At 45.6% G+C, this 19170-nt stretch overlaps 1 protein-coding gene across 1 annotated transcript in view; it reads left to right on the forward strand.

Annotated features, from left to right (window-relative positions):
• LOC108799244 (catenin delta-2-like) overlaps positions 1–19170 on the forward strand; it is a 292772-nt gene that overhangs the window by 96620 nt on the left and 176982 nt on the right. The window contains exon 5 of the mRNA XM_018571079.1: positions 733–927. Coding sequence (XP_018426581.1) covers positions 733–927 — 195 coding nt within the window. The remainder of the gene's footprint in view (positions 1–732; positions 928–19170) is intronic.

Genomic DNA, 19170 nt, shown 5'->3' on the forward strand with positions numbered 1-19170 from the left:
ACAACTGCTTTAATGTAAAGACTCGCTTAGCTCTTTGTACTTCTGCTGATGTCTTAAGAGACATCACGTCAGTTCTCTTTTTGAAATCTCTACTGTATTATACAGAGACTGGAACTGAATCCTGTATTCTTATCTTCAAACAGTAACCTCATAAGCCTCCAGTAGCACTTATGACCTTGATTTGTGTTTTGCTTGTAGCATCTGTCAAAAGCCAATGGATTTTAGAGCTCCCTTCATCAGGGAGCATAAACAGTGTGTGCTTGGAAAATCTGGACAAATAGTAATCCAAAATCCTGAGGCAGTATGTTAAGAGCAATATGCTGCAGTTGGGCATAAAGCCTGTCTCAGTATGGTTGACTGGAGCTGACTTTCTCCTAAATGCAGCATATTGCTCTTGAGAAACCCCCTTAGGATTTCTCATTTCTATCTGTCCAAATTTCCTTAGTGCTTCTCAAGCTTATTAAGGGGGCGCCAGAACCGTTAAAATGTATTGGGTTTTAATGGGCCCTACAAACAATATACAATTCTCTGAACCATTTATGTGACTGGGACTTCTTTTTTATTACCTTTGGGTATAATACAATTTTATACTTTCTATGCAGGTCACATACCTCTGCAAGAAAGTTACACATATAGGTGAAAAAAAACCTAGTGAATGTACCTGTGTTGAATTCATTTTTCAATTTCCTGATTTTTGCTTTGAAAAACTAATTACATAATTTTTTATCTTAGCAGGATCTCGGGCATCTTATACTAGTCAGCACAGCCACCTGGGCCCAGAACTAAGGGCCTTACAATCCCCTGAACATCACATAGAACCTATTTATGAAGACCGGGTTTACCAGAAGCCACCTATAAGGAGCCTTAGCCAAAGCCAGGGAGACCCATTACTACCAGCACACACTGGGTCATATTGCAACAATACAGGTAAGCAGTATTATGCTGCTCTTATGTTATTTTTATTTTCTTTACTTTTTTGCCACTAACATATGTTTAACCTATTTTATAGGCTAATTCACAGAAATGTATTGACAAGTAATCATTGGTCTTCAGGGGCATTTTCTGAATGCAGTGGGCCTGTGTGCAAGATTATAAATTGGGCCCCCTTCCTCCTGGCACAAAACGTGGGTGTGGTTTGCATTATGCTGGATATTGGGTGGGGCTTAAATGGTGTGGTTTAGAGTTCGAGATTACATGTATAGCGTAGAATGAGGCAGTGTGAACAGGGAGTTTATAGCACAGTGTACAGAATGAGTTGGTGCAGAATAGGGAATGATTTGCATTATACAGAGGCAGTGTGGAATAGGGTATGTACAACAGTGTACAGAATGAGGTAGTGTGAAATACGGTATTGTGATGTTGGGGAGCTCACAGAGCACTCGCACAGCGTTTTTCCATGAACGAAAAGTCTTTATTGGTATTTCAACAGCATTTACTCAAGGAAGCTATACATACAATAGCTTGTCTTCAGCAGAATATATATATTGGCTCACCAATCACCGAGTTGTTCCCTACACTCACGGTGTCCCAGTCTTTTAATAGTTTCTCTTGCAGCACTGCTGCTCCGGCATCAATCTTCAGGGCCACTGTCTGGTTCCCCCAGACAACCTCAATCACGTGCCAATCCTCACCATAGGCTTCACAAACCTGCACCACCCTGCTGCACTTGCCTCCACACTGACTCCTGGGTGGAGTTCTCCTGTCTCTCAGGTGGGGCCCTGAACACATCCCAGCACACTCTTCATGAGGGATGTGCGCAGGTTCACAATTAGGTGCTGGTTACTACCAAAGCATGGACCCAGAAATGGAGATTTCCTCCCACTCAGAGCTCTAAGAAATCTCCTGGCCCCAGGATCAAAACTGTGATCCAGAAAACCCATAAAGGACTGAAAAGGCAGTTCTTTCCTGGTACAAATTATTTCTTCCTGGAGCCACTCAGCCCCTCTGGCTGAGAACCCTGGGTGACTTTGAGGCCACCCAACACTGTGGTATTGCCACTCAATGCCACAGCATGTACAGTGCAGTGTACAGAATGAGGTGGTATGGAATAGGGAATGTATACAACAGTGTACAGAAAAAGGCAGTGAGGAATTGGAAATGTACAGCACAGTGTACAAAATAAGACAGTGTGAAATAAGGAACCTACAGTGCAGTGTACAAAATAAGGCAGTGTGGAAAATGGGGGAGGGGGCGGGTACAGCTGGCTCTGCCTCTAGATAGGCAGAGCCAGCTGTCACTCATGCAGCTGGGCAGATCCAGACATAATTGTCGGGATCCGTTCCAGCTGCGGTGTCTCAGTATACTGTGAGCTGTAGCATGCGGTATACTGAGCTTTGGGTGATGGGAGGATGCTAGTTTGTGTCCTCCCGTTACCCTTGGGAGAACTATGAGGAAAAGCCCTAACCCCATAGTTCTCCTTTAAGTATAGTGCATGAATGGAAAACACATTTTTTTACAAACCCTACTTAGGCAGACCAATGGATGGACGTCTCAGGGTCCTGCAGTGGGTCATCACTCTTTTGTTCAAGGGACCATCAGATGCATTTAAACCCGCTTAACACAGCTGCTTTAAGGGAAAGACTCTCTTAGCTCTTTGTACTTCTGCTGATGTCTTAAGAGACATCACGTCAGTTCTCTTTTTGAAATCTCTACTGTATTATACAGAGACTGGAACTGAATCCTGTATTCTTATCTTCAAACAGTAACCTCATAAGCCTCCAGTAGCACTTATGACCTTGATTTGTGTTTTGCTTGTAGCATCTGTCAAAAGCCAATGGATTTTAGAGCTCCCTTCATCAGGGAGCATAAACAGTGTGTGCTTGGAAAATCTGGACAAATAGTAATCCAAAATCCTGAGGCAGTATGTTAAGAGCAATATGCTGCAGTTGGGCATAAAGCCTGTCTCAGTATGGTTGACTGGAGCTGACTTTCTCCTAAATGCAGCATATTGCTCTTGAGAAACCCCCTTAGGATTTCTCATTTCTATCTGTCCAAATTTCCTTAGTGCTTCTCAAGCTTATTAAGGGGGCGCCAGAACCGTTAAAATGTATTGGGTTTTAATGGGCCCTACAAACAATATACAATTCTCTGAACCATTTATGTGACTGGGACTTCTTTTTTATTACCTTTGGGTATAATACAATTTTATACTTTCTATGCAGGTCACATACCTCTGCAAGAAAGTTACACATATAGGTGAAAAAAAACCTAGTGAATGTACCTGTGTTGAATTCATTTTTCAATTTCCTGATTTTTGCTTTGAAAAACTAATTACATAATTTTTTATCTTAGCAGGATCTCGGGCATCTTATACTAGTCAGCACAGCCACCTGGGCCCAGAACTAAGGGCCTTACAATCCCCTGAACATCACATAGAACCTATTTATGAAGACCGGGTTTACCAGAAGCCACCTATAAGGAGCCTTAGCCAAAGCCAGGGAGACCCATTACTACCAGCACACACTGGGTCATATTGCAACAATACAGGTAAGCAGTATTATGCTGCTCTTATGTTATTTTTATTTTCTTTACTTTTTTGCCACTAACATATGTTTAACCTATTTTATAGGCTAATTCACAGAAATGTATTGACAAGTAATCATTGGTCTTCAGGGGCATTTTCTGAATGCAGTGGGCCTGTGTGCAAGATTATAAATTGGGCCCCCTTCCTCCTGGCACAAAACGTGGGTGTGGTTTGCATTATGCTGGATATTGGGTGGGGCTTAAATGGTGTGGTTTAGAGTTCGAGATTACATGTATAGCGTAGAATGAGGCAGTGTGAACAGGGAGTTTATAGCACAGTGTACAGAATGAGTTGGTGCAGAATAGGGAATGATTTGCATTATACAGAGGCAGTGTGGAATAGGGTATGTACAACAGTGTACAGAATGAGGTAGTGTGAAATACGGTATTGTGATGTTGGGGAGCTCACAGAGCACTCGCACAGCGTTTTTCCATGAACGAAAAGTCTTTATTGGTATTTCAACAGCATTTACTCAAGGAAGCTATACATACAATAGCTTGTCTTCAGCAGAATATATATATTGGCTCACCAATCACCGAGTTGTTCCCTACACTCACGGTGTCCCAGTCTTTTAATAGTTTCTCTTGCAGCACTGCTGCTCCGGCATCAATCTTCAGGGCCACTGTCTGGTTCCCCCAGACAACCTCAATCACGTGCCAATCCTCACCATAGGCTTCACAAACCTGCACCACCCTGCTGCACTTGCCTCCACACTGACTCCTGGGTGGAGTTCTCCTGTCTCTCAGGTGGGGCCCTGAACACATCCCAGCACACTCTTCATGAGGGATGTGCGCAGGTTCACAATTAGGTGCTGGTTACTACCAAAGCATGGACCCAGAAATGGAGATTTCCTCCCACTCAGAGCTCTAAGAAATCTCCTGGCCCCAGGATCAAAACTGTGATCCAGAAAACCCATAAAGGACTGAAAAGGCAGTTCTTTCCTGGTACAAATTATTTCTTCCTGGAGCCACTCAGCCCCTCTGGCTGAGAACCCTGGGTGACTTTGAGGCCACCCAACACTGTGGTATTGCCACTCAATGCCACAGCATGTACAGTGCAGTGTACAGAATGAGGTGGTATGGAATAGGGAATGTATACAACAGTGTACAGAAAAAGGCAGTGAGGAATTGGAAATGTACAGCACAGTGTACAAAATAAGACAGTGTGAAATAAGGAACCTACAGTGCAGTGTACAAAATAAGGCAGTGTGGAATAGGAAATGTACAACAAATGTAGAAAATGAAAAGCACTGTGTTTAAAGCACATGCATTGTTGTGTAGATTAGCCTTATAAGTAAAACACAGCAGACCACCAGTCAGCCAGTACAAACCTGCATACAAGTCCCTTGTAAAGTAACTGTTAAACTATAGCATGTGAGTGGTATTTGAAAGGCAGGGAGTGAACATGTTCTAGCTTCTGCTGTATTAGGTGGTTTAAGGTATGGGCTGTAGTATATCTGAATGTGCTTCAAAGAATTAGTCTTCATGTTGCATCCAGGGTCTCCAAAAAGCCTCAAACTTGGTCAGGTCACATGATAAGTTTCCCAAGGATGTGCTCATTGGTATAGATGTTGGTGAGTTTATTGTGAATCAGAATGTAAGAAAGCTGCACCTGGCTCTCACCTATTCACCATTCCAGTGACATTAACAGTGCCTGTAGGTGCATTGTCAGTATCTCTGGAATAGTGTATAAGTGGAACCCAGGTGCGCACACCTATTGACACTGACACTGCCAACTACAGGCGCTGTAATTCTCATTGGAATGGCAGATAGGTAAGACTATCTCTGGAAAGGTTTGTGCACCTGGCTCCCACCTATCCACTGTTCCAGTAACGGACAGTTCACCTGGCTGCCACCTACAGGCACTGTCAGTCTCAGTGGATAGGTGGGAGCCAGGTGCACACACCAACCATTGCAGTAACATTGACTGAATAAACTGTCAGAATGTTTACTCTGATAAAATAAACAGTTTTCTATTTATGAAAACAAGCAAGGATATGTAATTAAGGAGATTCCCAACTTATTTTCACAAATCAACAAATAAATTGAGTTCTTTATTTGTGCTAACCTGAAGACAAAATAAGAAAAATAATGTGCAAAAATATAACTAAAAACAGTGCAAAATAGCAATCAAAATATAATCGGTGGCAATAAAGAATATGGGTAAAAATTTCAATAATATTGATCAACAAAGATAATAAGAAAAATAAAACCACAGGATATTGTTTCAACTAATAAAGAAACAAAACCAAGTAACTCCTGTAATGTAATTAGTAGCTTCTTATTAGCTCAGCAGAATGTGACAACATAATGTGCAGATTTGACATGTGACCTCTGCCAGCCAACAGATATTCAGAAGCTCACTGCATATGAACTAACTTATAATACTATGCACAGGACTGGCTATTATACAATAATCTATTTAAAGGTAAAGACAAACTTCCACTAAGTTATTTAATTTTTCAATTCCAAAGTATTTTTATTGGGTTTTACATAGCGTAGCTGAGATAACAACACTTCAGGTCAAGCTGTCATAAGTAATATACAGTCAAGAAGCAGAATCTGGACATTACATGGAGAACTCGTTATTTGATACACAACGCGCCTCCTCGCAAGGAAGCAAGGCAGTTATCTATAGCAGGTAAATAAGCTAACTCAAGGAGCTGTAGTCGAGCCCTGGACCACAAGGGGACCCATCTGGGCTAACATCTCTGTGCTCCAAGGCCGAAAGCATAGCTAAACTTTAATATAACAATAGTTATTAAGAATAGGGGGGAACAGGGGACATTAGGGTCACAGAAGGAAGGGGGGAGGGGTAGGAAGGGGAATTGCACCAGGGATTGCGATAGTCCTATAAGTATGTGAGACTCTCCAAAGGAAGCTCAGGGTGTTTATGAGCAATCCAAGGGGTCCAGACCTTTTTGAAATTCTTTTGGGTATCCAAAAGGATACTAGAGAGTTTCTCATTCATGAAAAATGAATCTATCCTACGGCGCACATCCGCGAAAGCAACAAATTGCTTTCGCCAGGCTTGGGCTATTGCTTGCTTCACTGCTATAAGAATAAAAACGGCCAATTTATATTGAGAGTTTGTGAGCACCGGTGGCTTAAAGTGTAGGAGTGCAAACCCTGGATCCCTTGTTATAGGTGTATGGAAAAGAGATCGTAGGAGAAGGAAGGTCTTGGACCAAAGTCTCGTTATCATAGGGCAAGTCCACCATGTGTGGAGAATGTCCCCCTTGGCCGCGCAACCTCTGAAGCACAGAGCTGAAAATAAGGGGTTTAGATTAGTCAACCGTGAGGGGACCATATACCATCTCATCATAGATTTGTAAGCGGTCTCCAGGTAAGTGATATTGATCGTACAGGAGGCTGTCAGTTTCCATATCTGTTGCCATTCATGAGCGGGCTTAGATGTACGAAGGTCGAGCTCCCATCTACGTACATAGGTGTGATCCATTGGGGAAGACACTGAGTTGAGGTGTGAATACAGTATAGAGATCAATTTAGGTTGCATAGGTGAGTGGTAACATATGTGTTCAAAGGTTGTTAGCGCTGGGAGAGTAGATTTATTAGCAATCAGAGAGGAGGCTCAATGTCTAATTTGTAAGTATCGGAAATGTTCCCGGAGAGGAATTTGCACTCGGGTTCTAAGGTCAGACCAGGTACTGAGCTCTCCACCTCGCAGAAAATTATATAAATATTGAAATTTGTGGGATGACCCCCATCCGAAGGATCCCGCCGCCTCCAGACCAGGTGGGAACAGCGGGTTGCCCAGGATGGGGAGCAAGGGGAGGTGATGCGAGATCAGTTTGCTAGAATATTTGACCGAGTCCCAGACTGTGAGGGTGTGTCTCATAGAAGGGCTCATGGATTTGGGGCGTAAGCGGCTCGGGAGCCATGGTAGAGCTTGGATGGAGATTTGATTACAGTAGGAGCTTTCAATATTGGTCCAGAGGGGGGCTTGGGAGGCCTGGAACACGTTGGTCATGGGGGCTTTTTGGGCCGCCTGGTAGTATCTCGTTATGTTGGGAAGGCCTAATCTGTCCTGTTTCTTATGGTAAATTTGGATATCTGAGGTTTTTTGGAACCCCAGACAAAGTTCGTGATGTCACGTTGGGACGCCCGAAGAGCTATCCCTGGGATCGAGATTGGAAGGGTGCGGAAGAGGTACAGAAGCTTGGGGAGTATCGTCATCTTGACGGCATTTAGTCTGCCCAGCCATGACAATCCATGTCGTGACCAAGAAGACATAAGGTCTTTAAGTTGGAGAAATAGAGGGGAATAATTAGCTTTATATAGGGAGTCGTACGTGGCAGTCAGTTTTACCCATAGGTAGTCCAAATGGGAGTTATGCCAGAGAAACAAGAAATTCTCTCGGATGGATTGGACAGCATCCTGGCTGAGAGAGATGTTGAGGGCCGAGGACTTTGTCTCATTGATGGTCAGGTTAGATATGCATGCGAAGGAATGGAGAACGGAGAATAGGTTGGGCAGCGAAATGTGGGGTTGAGTTAGTGTTAATAACAGGTCATCTGCAAAGAGATTGACTTTATATTCAGTGGCTTCCACTGGTACCCCTTGCATATTAGAGTTAAGGCGGATAAGATGCGCCAGGGGCTCTATAGCCAGGATGAATAAGATAGGAGATGGTTGGGACGTTGGTGTTTTCTGCTGACCTGGCGTCGGTGCCGGCATCAGGTGCAATGATTCCAGGAGGGATGAAGCCTCTTCCGGAGTGGAGAAAGCCTGCGTCTGGCCCCGGTAAGTGAAGGAGACTTTTAGCGGGAAGCCCCAACGATACTTCACGGCCTTCTGTTGCAGAACCTGCAGAAAGGGTTTCTAGGCCTTCCGTTTTTGGATGGTCAGCGGTGCCAGATCCGAAAAGATCTGGCAGGCAGAATTTTGGAAGGTCAGGTCTCGGCGTTCCCAAGCCGCTTTCATGATGGCCTCCTTTGTTTTATAAAATGTGGGCTTGAGGATAATGTCTCTGGGGGGGCCGTCAGCACGTTTTGGGCCCAGCGCCCGGTGGACCCGATCGAGTTCCAGCCTGTCCACTGGGAAACCCGGCATCAGCTCCTGGAGCAAGGCAGTGACAGTGTTATTCAGGTCCTCTACATGCTCCGCAACCTAATGTTCCCCCTCCTATTCCTATTTTCTAGATCTTCCAATTTCAGCATGGAGGCGTTTAAATCTGATTTTACAGAGTCTAGATCTTGCTCGTGTGAGTCTAACACCGTGATGACACCGTCCATTTTATTTTCCATGTCGTTAATGCGGGTCCCCAGCCCCCTAATGTTGCGGGAAAGCTGGGCCGCTAATTTGTTTGTAGCCGTCTGCAGCTCCTGTTGTAGTAGTGACTTAAATTTGTCTAGAATAACCGAGTCCCTGCAGGTTACCTCTGGTTGTGTGCTGGGCAGCGGGGAGGCCGAGCTGGCATTCGAGCAACCATCCACGTCTGTCACAAGTTCCTGTGATGTCGGCTGCTGTTCTGGCTCGGGTGGGGACGGCGCCATCTTGCCTGCAGAGCGTGGCGGGGTTTTGGTCTCTGGGAACCGCGTCTGAGTTCATTTAAAGTTACCGGACTTCCCCTTCGCAGATCTCCGCATGTCCGGGAGCAATCCCCTGTTCAGCTGGGGTCTAGTGATAGCGAGGAAATTGGTATAATATTAGTCACACGTCCGGGTGTGGCGGAGCCAGGTTAGATTGCGGCCATCTTGGCTGGCTGCTCACTTCGCCAAGTTATTTAATTTTTATGTATATATTGCAACTAAGGGGCGTGGGCAGCAGCCGCATGTAAGCAGTCGCGTCTGAGACGAGCTCTCCTCCGGTATCCTGCCTTCCATCCTGTAGCTTACCTTGCAGTTCTACTGTCCCACGCCGGCTGGTAGGAGAAGTTCCCGTGATCCTTACGGTACCATTTGGTGGGGGTAAGAGGGCGTACTGATCCGCGGAGATGTCCAAGAAGGAGAAGGGCAAGCTGGGCAGCCTCGCGGTCCAAGATGCCGTGGTGGCGGTTCACAGGCTCCGCTCCGGACCCCGAGTAAAGTGGCTGGAGATAAGACCAAAGACCCGGCAGCATGGCTGGAGCGCTTTGCCCACCACCCGGACACCCCTAAGCAACAGAGGCTTACTTACTCAGGGGATCGCGGCTCCCGGAGAGAATCCGTTGGTGATCTTGACATGTCGGACTCAGAGGGCCTGGATGATCCTGTGGTGACTGTGAGTAATGCAGCTAAGGCTGCTAAAGGCCTCAAACCACCTAAGACCAAACTTAAGGCGGCTGAGCCCACTATTGCGGATGTGTATTCTGCTGTCCAACTCTCCAACACTGCACTAAATGTCCTAACGGAGCAGGTGCAGGGGATGAGAGCGGATATTTCATTTATACGCCACGATTTGCAAAAAGTGCGTGAACGCACGACAGCTTTGGAGGGTAGAGTGAGTGATTTGGAAGACTCTACTGCCCCTTTAACTGCAGAAGTCAAACTGGCGATGCAGAAGATACATGCAAACTCCCTGAAGTCCGATGACATAGAGAACCGGCTGCGCCGCAACAATATACGTGCTGTTGGTATCCCAGAATGTACAGAAGGAGCTAATGCCACTGATTTCATTGAAAATTGGCTGTCCGAGGTCTTTGGGAAAGACTATCTATCCTCACTGTTTGCTGTCGAGAGGGCTCATAGAGTCCCGTCCCGTCCCCTGCCACCTGGGAACCCCCCTAGGCCTCTGTTGATCCGGCTTCTTAATTACAGGGATAAGGAACGCATACTACGAAAGGCGAGAGAGTTGGGCGAATTATCCCTGGCTGGCTCGAAGGTCATGTTGTTCCCAGACTTCTCTAGGGAGGTGCAACTACGCAGAGCCAAGTTTCAGGAAGTGAAGAAACATCTGCAACAGCTGCACCTCGCTTATTCCATGATATACCCCGCGAGGCTCCGTGTGGTTGCGAATGGCGAGACCCACTTCTTTGATCACCCTGAGCAGGCCTCCTCCTGGCTGGAAAAGATTGCTCGCCGTCGTGGCCTGGATAATTGACCGTCTCTGCCTTGGTCACTGCCTGTGGCTATTTTTCTTCATACCCCCGATGTTGTGAGGGAGGGGAGCTTTCCTCCCAGGTTTCTAGACGACCATTCACCTGATGGAGGTCTACGAGCACCGGGTGGTCCCTGGAGTTCAGGGCTGCAGCTACCTTTCCCCGAAGGTTTCCCTGCGTGGACAGTTTTTACGGGTTTCTCCGTTTGTTGTTATTTAATTTACGTTATTCTATTTTTTCCTTTTTTTTTGTTGCCTGCTGGATTTTTTTTTCTTTTTTTCTCTGTTTTTATTTGGATGGTTTTTTTTCACTCGAGGTGTTCTACAACGTGCAACTACAGTTGAACTACATTTTTGCCCACATGTCTGTATATGCCGATGTTTTCCACTGTATGACATGTCATCGAAATGCCGGATCACTTAATTAATCTGGTCTCCTGGAATGTGAGAGGTCTGGGAGATACTGTGAAGAGGAGATCTGTTTTTAGTCATATTCAGCGTAGTAATCCCTCCATTATCTGTTTGCAGAAGACACATCTAACCTCTGATACCTCTGGTACCCTGAACTGACGTTTCTGCCAGGTTGGCTACCATTCATGTTACTCCACCTACTCGAGGGGGGTCTCCATGCTTATTCATAAAAACTTGCCGTTCTCCTGCACACGGGTAATGGTCGATGCTGCGGGGAGGTACGTGTTCCTACATTGCCGTATTTATGAGTTGAACTGTGTTGTTGCCTCTGTATACATCCCACCACCGTTCTCCAGTGATGTGCTCAAAGACCTTGCTCGGTTTCTGGCTGATAAGCTGCCGGTCCTGGTGCTGGGGGACTTTAATAACGTCATGAATGTAGGCATGGACAGGTTCCCGCAGCCCTCGCCCAACGTACGTGTCCAGAACACTCCGTTTAGTAACCTCTGCGCGGAAATGGGGCTGCTGGATTTGTGGCGCCTGTCCAATCCTGCTAACCTGCAATATACTTGCTTCTCCAAATCAACACTCTTTCGCGGATTGACTACGCCCTGGGAACGTCGGAGCTGGTGCCCTACACACCGAGAGTTGAGATACACTCTAGATGTCTCTCGGATCATTCCATGCTTTCTGTCCAGCTCTCCCTGGGTAGACCCCGCTCGATGCTTCCCTGGCGTCTCCATCCCTACTGGCTGACACTGTTTACTGATAATGCATCACTGGAGAACGATATTTCCTTTTTCCTGTCGGTGAACATCCCTTCTGCTCCCTTGGGGGTGGTCTGGGATACATTGAAAGCCTATGTCAGGGGTGTATTGCTTAAGAACATCTGCTCGGTTAAGTCTAGGTCTCGACGTGAACTGGATTTGGCTTATCAGACGGTGGCATATAGCGAGCGGGTGTTTATAGGCAGCCCCAATGTAGGTACTAAGGGAGTCTGGCAGGCGGCTCAGCGCTCTTTATCTACTTTGTTGACAGCACAATCTCAGAACAAACTGTTTTTCACTAAGCGGGTGTTTTGGGCAGAGGGGGATGCGGCAGGTAAACTTCTGGCTCAGGTAGCTAGAGCACAGCAACCCACCTCGTATATCGGGGCTATGTCTGACCCGCTGGGGACCACGCATTCAGATCAGGGGAGCATGTCGGACATCTTTAGTACATTCTATGCTTCTCTGTATAGGACGAGGGCGGACTATCCTGAGTCGGATCTGGATGATTATCTAGCAAACATACCCATACCTTCCCTTGCGATGGCGGACAGACTGGAATTATGGAGGAACTGGAGTTGGCCATGGCTAGTTTCCCAAGTGGGAAAGCCCCTGGGCCGGACAGCCTTCCTATTGAAGTTTATAAGACGTATCCCACGACACTACTCCCTACCATTCTGGATACTATCAACAATGCCTTTACTGAAGGCATCCTCCCTGCTTCTATGTATGAGGCCACTATCATTGTTCTGCCAAAAAAGGGGAAGAGTCCGTTGCTCCCAGAATCATACAGGCCTATCTCTCTGTTGAATACCGACATTAAAATTTTAGCTAAGGTTCTCGCTACTAGGTTATCAAAAAAGATTGCTACGGTGGTACATTCAGATCAATCTGGATTTATCCCCCAGAAATCCACTGCTATAAATATACGTAGAGTATTTTTGAATATGCAGCTCCCTGTTGATAACACAGGTAACAGAGCTCTGTTGGCTTTGGATATTGCCAAAGCGTTTGACAGTGTGGAATGGCGTTACCTGTGGGCGGTCCTGAACGCCTTTGGCTTTGGTCCTAACTTTTGTAAATGGGTCCGTTTGCTGTACCACCACCCCTCTGCTAGAATAAAGATCAATGACACCCTGTCTGCTGCCTTCCAGTTACAGCGAGGCACCAGACAGGGCTGTCCCCTGTCCCCTTTACTGTTTGCCCTGGCTATTGAGCCCCTGGCGGTCATGATTCGGGAGTCTTCGGGCATTGTGGGTTTTAGGAGAGGCGCCTTGGAAGAAAAGATTGTGTTGTATGCAGATGATACCCTCCTATTTTTAGCGGATACACGGTCATCCCTATCTAACGTTATGTCTCTTCTCACTACTTTTGCCACCTTTTCGGGCCTGGTTGTCAACTGGGAGAAGTCCAATCTGCTTCCTCTGGACCCCCTCCACTTGCCTCTGGCTCTTGAGCTGGCTCATCTACAGGTCCAGTCGGCTTTTACCTATCTGGGTATACAAATAACAGCTTCTCCCCTTGATTACATTGCCTTGAATTTACTCCCCCTTCTGGCTAAATTTAGATCCCAACGTACCTCATGGGCCAAATTGCCGATATCCGTGGCAGGTAGAGTGAACCTGATTAAAATGATCTGGCTGCCCCAACTATTGTATATCATTCATAACTCCCCACTGTGGATTCCCAAAAAGACCTTTCGCCTAGTCAGCAGCATTTTTAGAGACCTGGTCTGGAGGATGAAATCCTCCAGGTTACGCCTTGAAGTCCTGCAGAGGCCCAAGGCCTATGGGGGGCTTGCACTGCCCAACCCGTGGCTGTACTTCATAGCCTCCCAGCTGCAAAATTTTGCGGCCTGGGCGGAATCGGATCATCCGTCGCAATCCTTCTCTCTTCTTTTGCATCTATTTAAAGGTCTGGACCCCATGTGTTATCTTGATAGTGACATGTATCTTAAAAACCACTCTGCACTCCCAACGGTACGTTTAATGGGACAGGTCTGGAAATCTGCCAAGCAAGCGCTCGGGGTGGGATATTTGACTAGATATACGCCTTTGTGGCAAAATGGCAGGCTCCCGGAACTTCTCCCCCTGCATGGCACTGTTGACTGGACGCGCTATGGGGTGCTGTCCGTATCCCAGCTCTACCCAGATGGGGTCCTGTGCACCTTAGACCACCTGTCCACTACCTATGGGCTTCCCCGTAGATGCCAATTCCAGTTCCTTCAGGTCCAGCACGCTCTTAAGACGCAGTTTAAGCTCAGTCCCCCCACATTTTCTCCTACTCCGACTCTGGATGCTGTGTTCCTGGCTACGCACACTAAGGGAGTTATTTCCTTTCTGTACAGTCACCTCCTCCGTAAGTCAGATGTCCTTAACCCTTTGAAGTGCAGGGAGGGTTGGGAGACCGACCTGGGCACTATATCGGACGAGGATTGGGAGGAGGTTCTTCAGGGAGTTGAACAGGTGTCCATGTCACCTACCCACAGACTGACGCAACTGTTCATCGTCCACAGAATTTACCGTACGCCCGAGTTTCTGTTCCGTATAGGGTACAGGACTGATCCCAATTGCCCAAAGTGCAATTATCACCAGGGCTCTCTCATCCACTTGCTTTGGAGATGCCCCAAACTAGTGAGGTATTGGGGTAAGGTATTGGAGGTTATTAACGCGGTCTTTGGATCGGCTTTGGTTAATACCCCTCAGATTTGCCTCCTTGGTATTTTGGAAGCACCGGAGTTGGCCCCCCACACGACGGTAGCCATTAAAAGGGCCCTGTTTACAGCGTCTAGGCTGGTGGTGCGGGAGTGGGTTTCATCCTCTCCCCCCACGCTGGATCTCTGGAGGGTGAATTGGACAGGATGGTGGAGTTTGAGCGGGTCACTTGCAGGCAGAGAGGTAACATGAAGAAGTTTAATGCGATGTGTGCTGAATGGCTGTTATACCGGGGACGGGCTACGCTTGGGTAAACAAGTCAAATGGTTCACTACGCTATGCGGCCGGTTCTGGGTACTTGGGGTACTTGACATATACTGTTATGTGGAGGTGGGATGTGTTGTGTTGTAGATACGGGCTAGTTGGATTGAATATACATGTGGTATGCATCTTTTCAAGGCGGCCGACTCAATTGCCTACAGATAAATAGAAATGTATACTTTACTAAAAATTGAAAAAATCTTTTGTCTAAGAGATGTCAGCTTTGTGTCAGGCCTTGTTCACATCAAATGCAGACCAGATCTGCATGAGTTTCTGCACACACAGTGCAGTGTGTTATACCGTGTTATTTGCTGCGTTTTTAATGCATTCAGGGCCGTTTTTTTGTTTTTAGTTTAAAATGGGCTTTTAGTGCGTTCCAGGGTGTTTGCATGCATTTTTGATGCGTTTGCATGCGTTCCAGAGGCGGTAAAATAGGGCTTGCTGCAGTTTTTTTACATGCTCTGGAACTGAACGCTGCGGTGTGAACTAGAGCCCAAAATACCATTGGAATACATTGGACGCCGTTTTGATCCGCTCTGTAACAGATCTGCTCTGCTCCTGGAACACGCTTTGTGTGAACAAGCCCTCAGTGTAGGAACAAGAGATATTCAGGTCCTCTGTGGTTCAGTTCCCCTGGTCAGCCCGTCAATTAGCTTCAGATCTCTCCCTCCAGTGTCTATGCACGTCCACCTGTATATTCTTTCCTTTCTTTCAGTCTTTCCATTCTCCCACTCTTAACTTCCTCCTAAATTTTATTACCCAAAAATGTGGGTGGAGATGGCTTATCTTTAACCTAATTATGACGTCAGAAAGGTGTCACTTTTCTAAAAAATATCCCTGCAGTTACCTAAAGGGGGAAATATTGGACTAGAAACTAGAATAACTTTTGAACGTTTCCTTAAAATTCCAATATTATAGCTTGAGAGGACCTCTGACATAAGCCTTAAATTTAACAGGGTGGTCTGTTCTTTGACAGCACCTGTCTGACTTACTGTCAGCTTTGAGAAAGTCTGAACAACAGAAATTATATTTTCTTCCAAATACCTTGAGAATGAAGTAATTTGTACTAAAACACAAAATACAATTTAAATTATTGATAATACAATTTTGTTCAAATAATAATACTGTATATAAGGTAACTTTGATAATAAGCTCTTTTTAAATTTGAGACATGGCAGTTCCATCAATCTCATTATAACACAGTCTGGCACCATGGCCAGTCCTGATCTTGTGGTTGTTATCTAAAACCCCCACAATTTACAACCTGGGAATGTATGTGGTAAGGCTCTAAGAATCGCTGATGTTAGAGTCTCTGTCCAGAAACCATGAACTCAAATTCACCTTATATACTGATAAAATAGACAGAACAAAGATGGCTTCCAGGATGCCCATGTTACAATATGGAGAATAATATGTATAGGCCTTTATAGTTTAATTCCTTTTAGCCCCAAATAGTTCTGACAAAACATACATACATACAAAGAAACACTTACCCCTCTGATGGCATGGCTGATCTCAAGTTCTTCAGGAAATCATGGTGGTGGAGGCATTGGTGTTCAACAACGCTGAGGGTGTCTCTTCATCCTCCTTTTCCTGCCCACTGCTTCTCCTCCCAGTGTCAGGACAGGCCAAGCATTGGTGTCACTGGATGCAAAAATAACACCTAGCATCATTGTCGCTGGAAGCAATTTTAACCCCCAAATTTGTGTGCGCGTGGATGCAGTAATATACCCCAGCATTGGTGCTCACTGCACATAAATGTATCCCTCCAGCATTTGTGGTCATTATTATTAATTTATCCCTTTCCCCACTCTGCATTGGTGGGTGGTCAGTTGAAATTTACAATGCTACTGATCACCCACCAATGTTAGTGGGAAGGGGTTAATTAATAATGTCATGTAATAATCCCTTCCCCTTGCATTGCCAGTTGGTCAGTAGTATTGTTAACCTGTCCCCCCCATCTCACAGTCTTTTTCTTCCAAGCAACACCGTATCATTCAGCCAATTCATCTATTGCTCTTCCAAACTAAAGGTGCCCATACACTGCACAATTCTCGTACGAGAATCGCGGGAAATCCTGCGATCGTACTGTACGGTCGCACGTCTTTTGTCTAAGGAGCATGCTAGAAAACCAGGCGAAAATCGTACGATTTTCGGCTGGTTTGAATGATACTCGTCATGTCTTGCGATGGTTGTAAAGTGTATGGCCACCTTAACTTGTTGCGATACAATCACTAGTGTCTTTTTTATTTTTTCCAAAATATTTATTTATTAGATTTTCAAATTTCACATATCATATACATACAAATAACAAACATAATTCATTCCCTCACACTTAACATAACAAATATATGAAAGAACATCTCAATTATTTTATATAAGGCGTTAGGGTTTTAGTGTTATGTGTTACTTATCTTTTTAATGGAAGTAGTGTCTTTTTAAAGCTGGTATACGATACATCCAGGTGAGCACTTTTCAATTACTATCGGCTAAAAGCCCAGCAAATAACCAGTCCTTTCCCTGTGTGTTATATGCTTCACATTCTATCAACTTGAGCATATCAGGTGCTTGTCTGCCCAGCACCTGTTTTGTAGCTGTGGGGATTTGAACCTGGAGCTCTGGGTTAGAAGTACTGAGTCGTTGACTTTCAGCCACAGCAGCTTTTCCTCTGGACTCTCTAGCTCTACCTGCAGTCAATCCACAATCATCTCCTGGATCCTGATTTTCTACTTTCTCTGCCCATCTGTTGCTGACTCTGCTTGCCTGACACCACCTAGCCATACTCTTTACAACCCTTGCAAGACTTTTGTCTTGCGAGGGTTGTAAAGTACTTAAAAAAACGTACGATCATCGCAAGCCCGCCCCTTTGAGGGGCGGGCTTCCGATGACTGCAATGCTGAATGGGCAGTGTGCGCGTGCGCACACCTGCCCGTTCGGCAGTCATCTCTCGATCATGTTAAAAACCAGCCGAAAATCGTACGATTCTCGGCTGGTTTTCCAACGTGCTCGAAATACAAAAGTCGTGCGACCGTACATTAGAAACGGTCGCACGCCTTCCATACACTGCACGATTCTCGTACGATCGCAGGATTTCCCGCGTTTCTCGTACGAGAATCGTGCAGTGTATGGGCACCTTTATCCTCAGCCTCACTCCACTTCAGACTCTACCTTTCCACAGGTACCTCACAGAGCACACAGAGCAGCTCCCACTGCTCTGTTCCGCTGACTGACATCTCATAAAGACAATGTGATTTATGTATTTATTCTGTGGTTTTACTCACGGATCCAATAATTATAGTCCTTCAAAAAGCACCAATCTCTGCAGCTTGGTCAAGCACTGAATTTCATGATATCAACGCTTCTGTCCCAAGTATGTTACAACATTTAATCCAACTTAAGCAACATAGCCCATATACTTCATACTCAAAATGAGTCCTCCGCTGGCATACTGGGTTGAATGTGGGCCGTGCCGGGACCCACGTCTAAACGTTTCGCCTGGCCAATCCCCAGGCTTCATCAGGACGTAAGTGGGGGAGAGATTTATATCTACATTAAATAACCCTCTTCTACCTCACCTATTATTAACCTTTACGGAGGTCAATACTTAGTGGTGTGTATAATACCTTGTCACTTATAACCAGTGACAGACACCTAGATATACACTATCAATCACACACACTTTAATTGCCTATCCCTTTCACCCTGAGATAGACGAGGAGAAAACATATGAAACCTATATCTCCTTTATAAATTTACTTGTAAATTACATTCCATATTCAAACCAAAGGGGTGTAACATGTTTAATCTATACAGCCACATTTTTTCCTTCTGCTGACAAATTCAACACATAAATTCCCCTAACCTTTAAGGCCTTGTTCACACCAAATGCAGAGCAAATCTGCATGAGTTTCTGCACACGCAGTGCAGTGGGTTGTGCCGCGTTTTTGATGCGTTCTGGGCCATTTTGGGAAAAGTTTAAAGTTTACAATGGCCTTTCAGTGCGTTCCAGAGCGTTTGCATGCGTTTTTGATGCATTTGCATGCGTTCCAGAGCAGGTCCAGAGATGGTAAAATAGGGCCTGCTGCAGTTTTTTTACCTGCTCTGGAACGGATCGCTGCGATGTGAACTGGAGCTCAAAATACCATTGGAATACATTGGACGCAGTATTGCTCTGGTCTGTAACTGCTCTGCTCTGCTCCTGAAATGTGCTTGGTGTGAACAAGGCCTGAACCTTTCAGTTGGCTGATATGGAAAGTCACAAACTGTTGTGCCAAAGGACTCTCTTTGTCTTTTCACTTAATGCGCTTTAAATGTTCACCAAGCCATTCCTTCTTTCCACTCCACTCCTCTGGTATACAATTCAATCCTTTCCGCCTCCAATCTCCCAAGTACCTTATACATTCACCATTAGCATATGGTTCACCATGTTGTAAATGAAACATCAGACACATGAACTT

This window comes from Nanorana parkeri, unplaced genomic scaffold, assembly GCF_000935625.1.
Source record: "Nanorana parkeri isolate BGI_ZX_2015 unplaced genomic scaffold, ASM93562v1 scaffold1668, whole genome shotgun sequence".
In the NCBI taxonomy this organism is placed as follows: Eukaryota; Metazoa; Chordata; class Amphibia; order Anura; family Dicroglossidae; genus Nanorana; species Nanorana parkeri.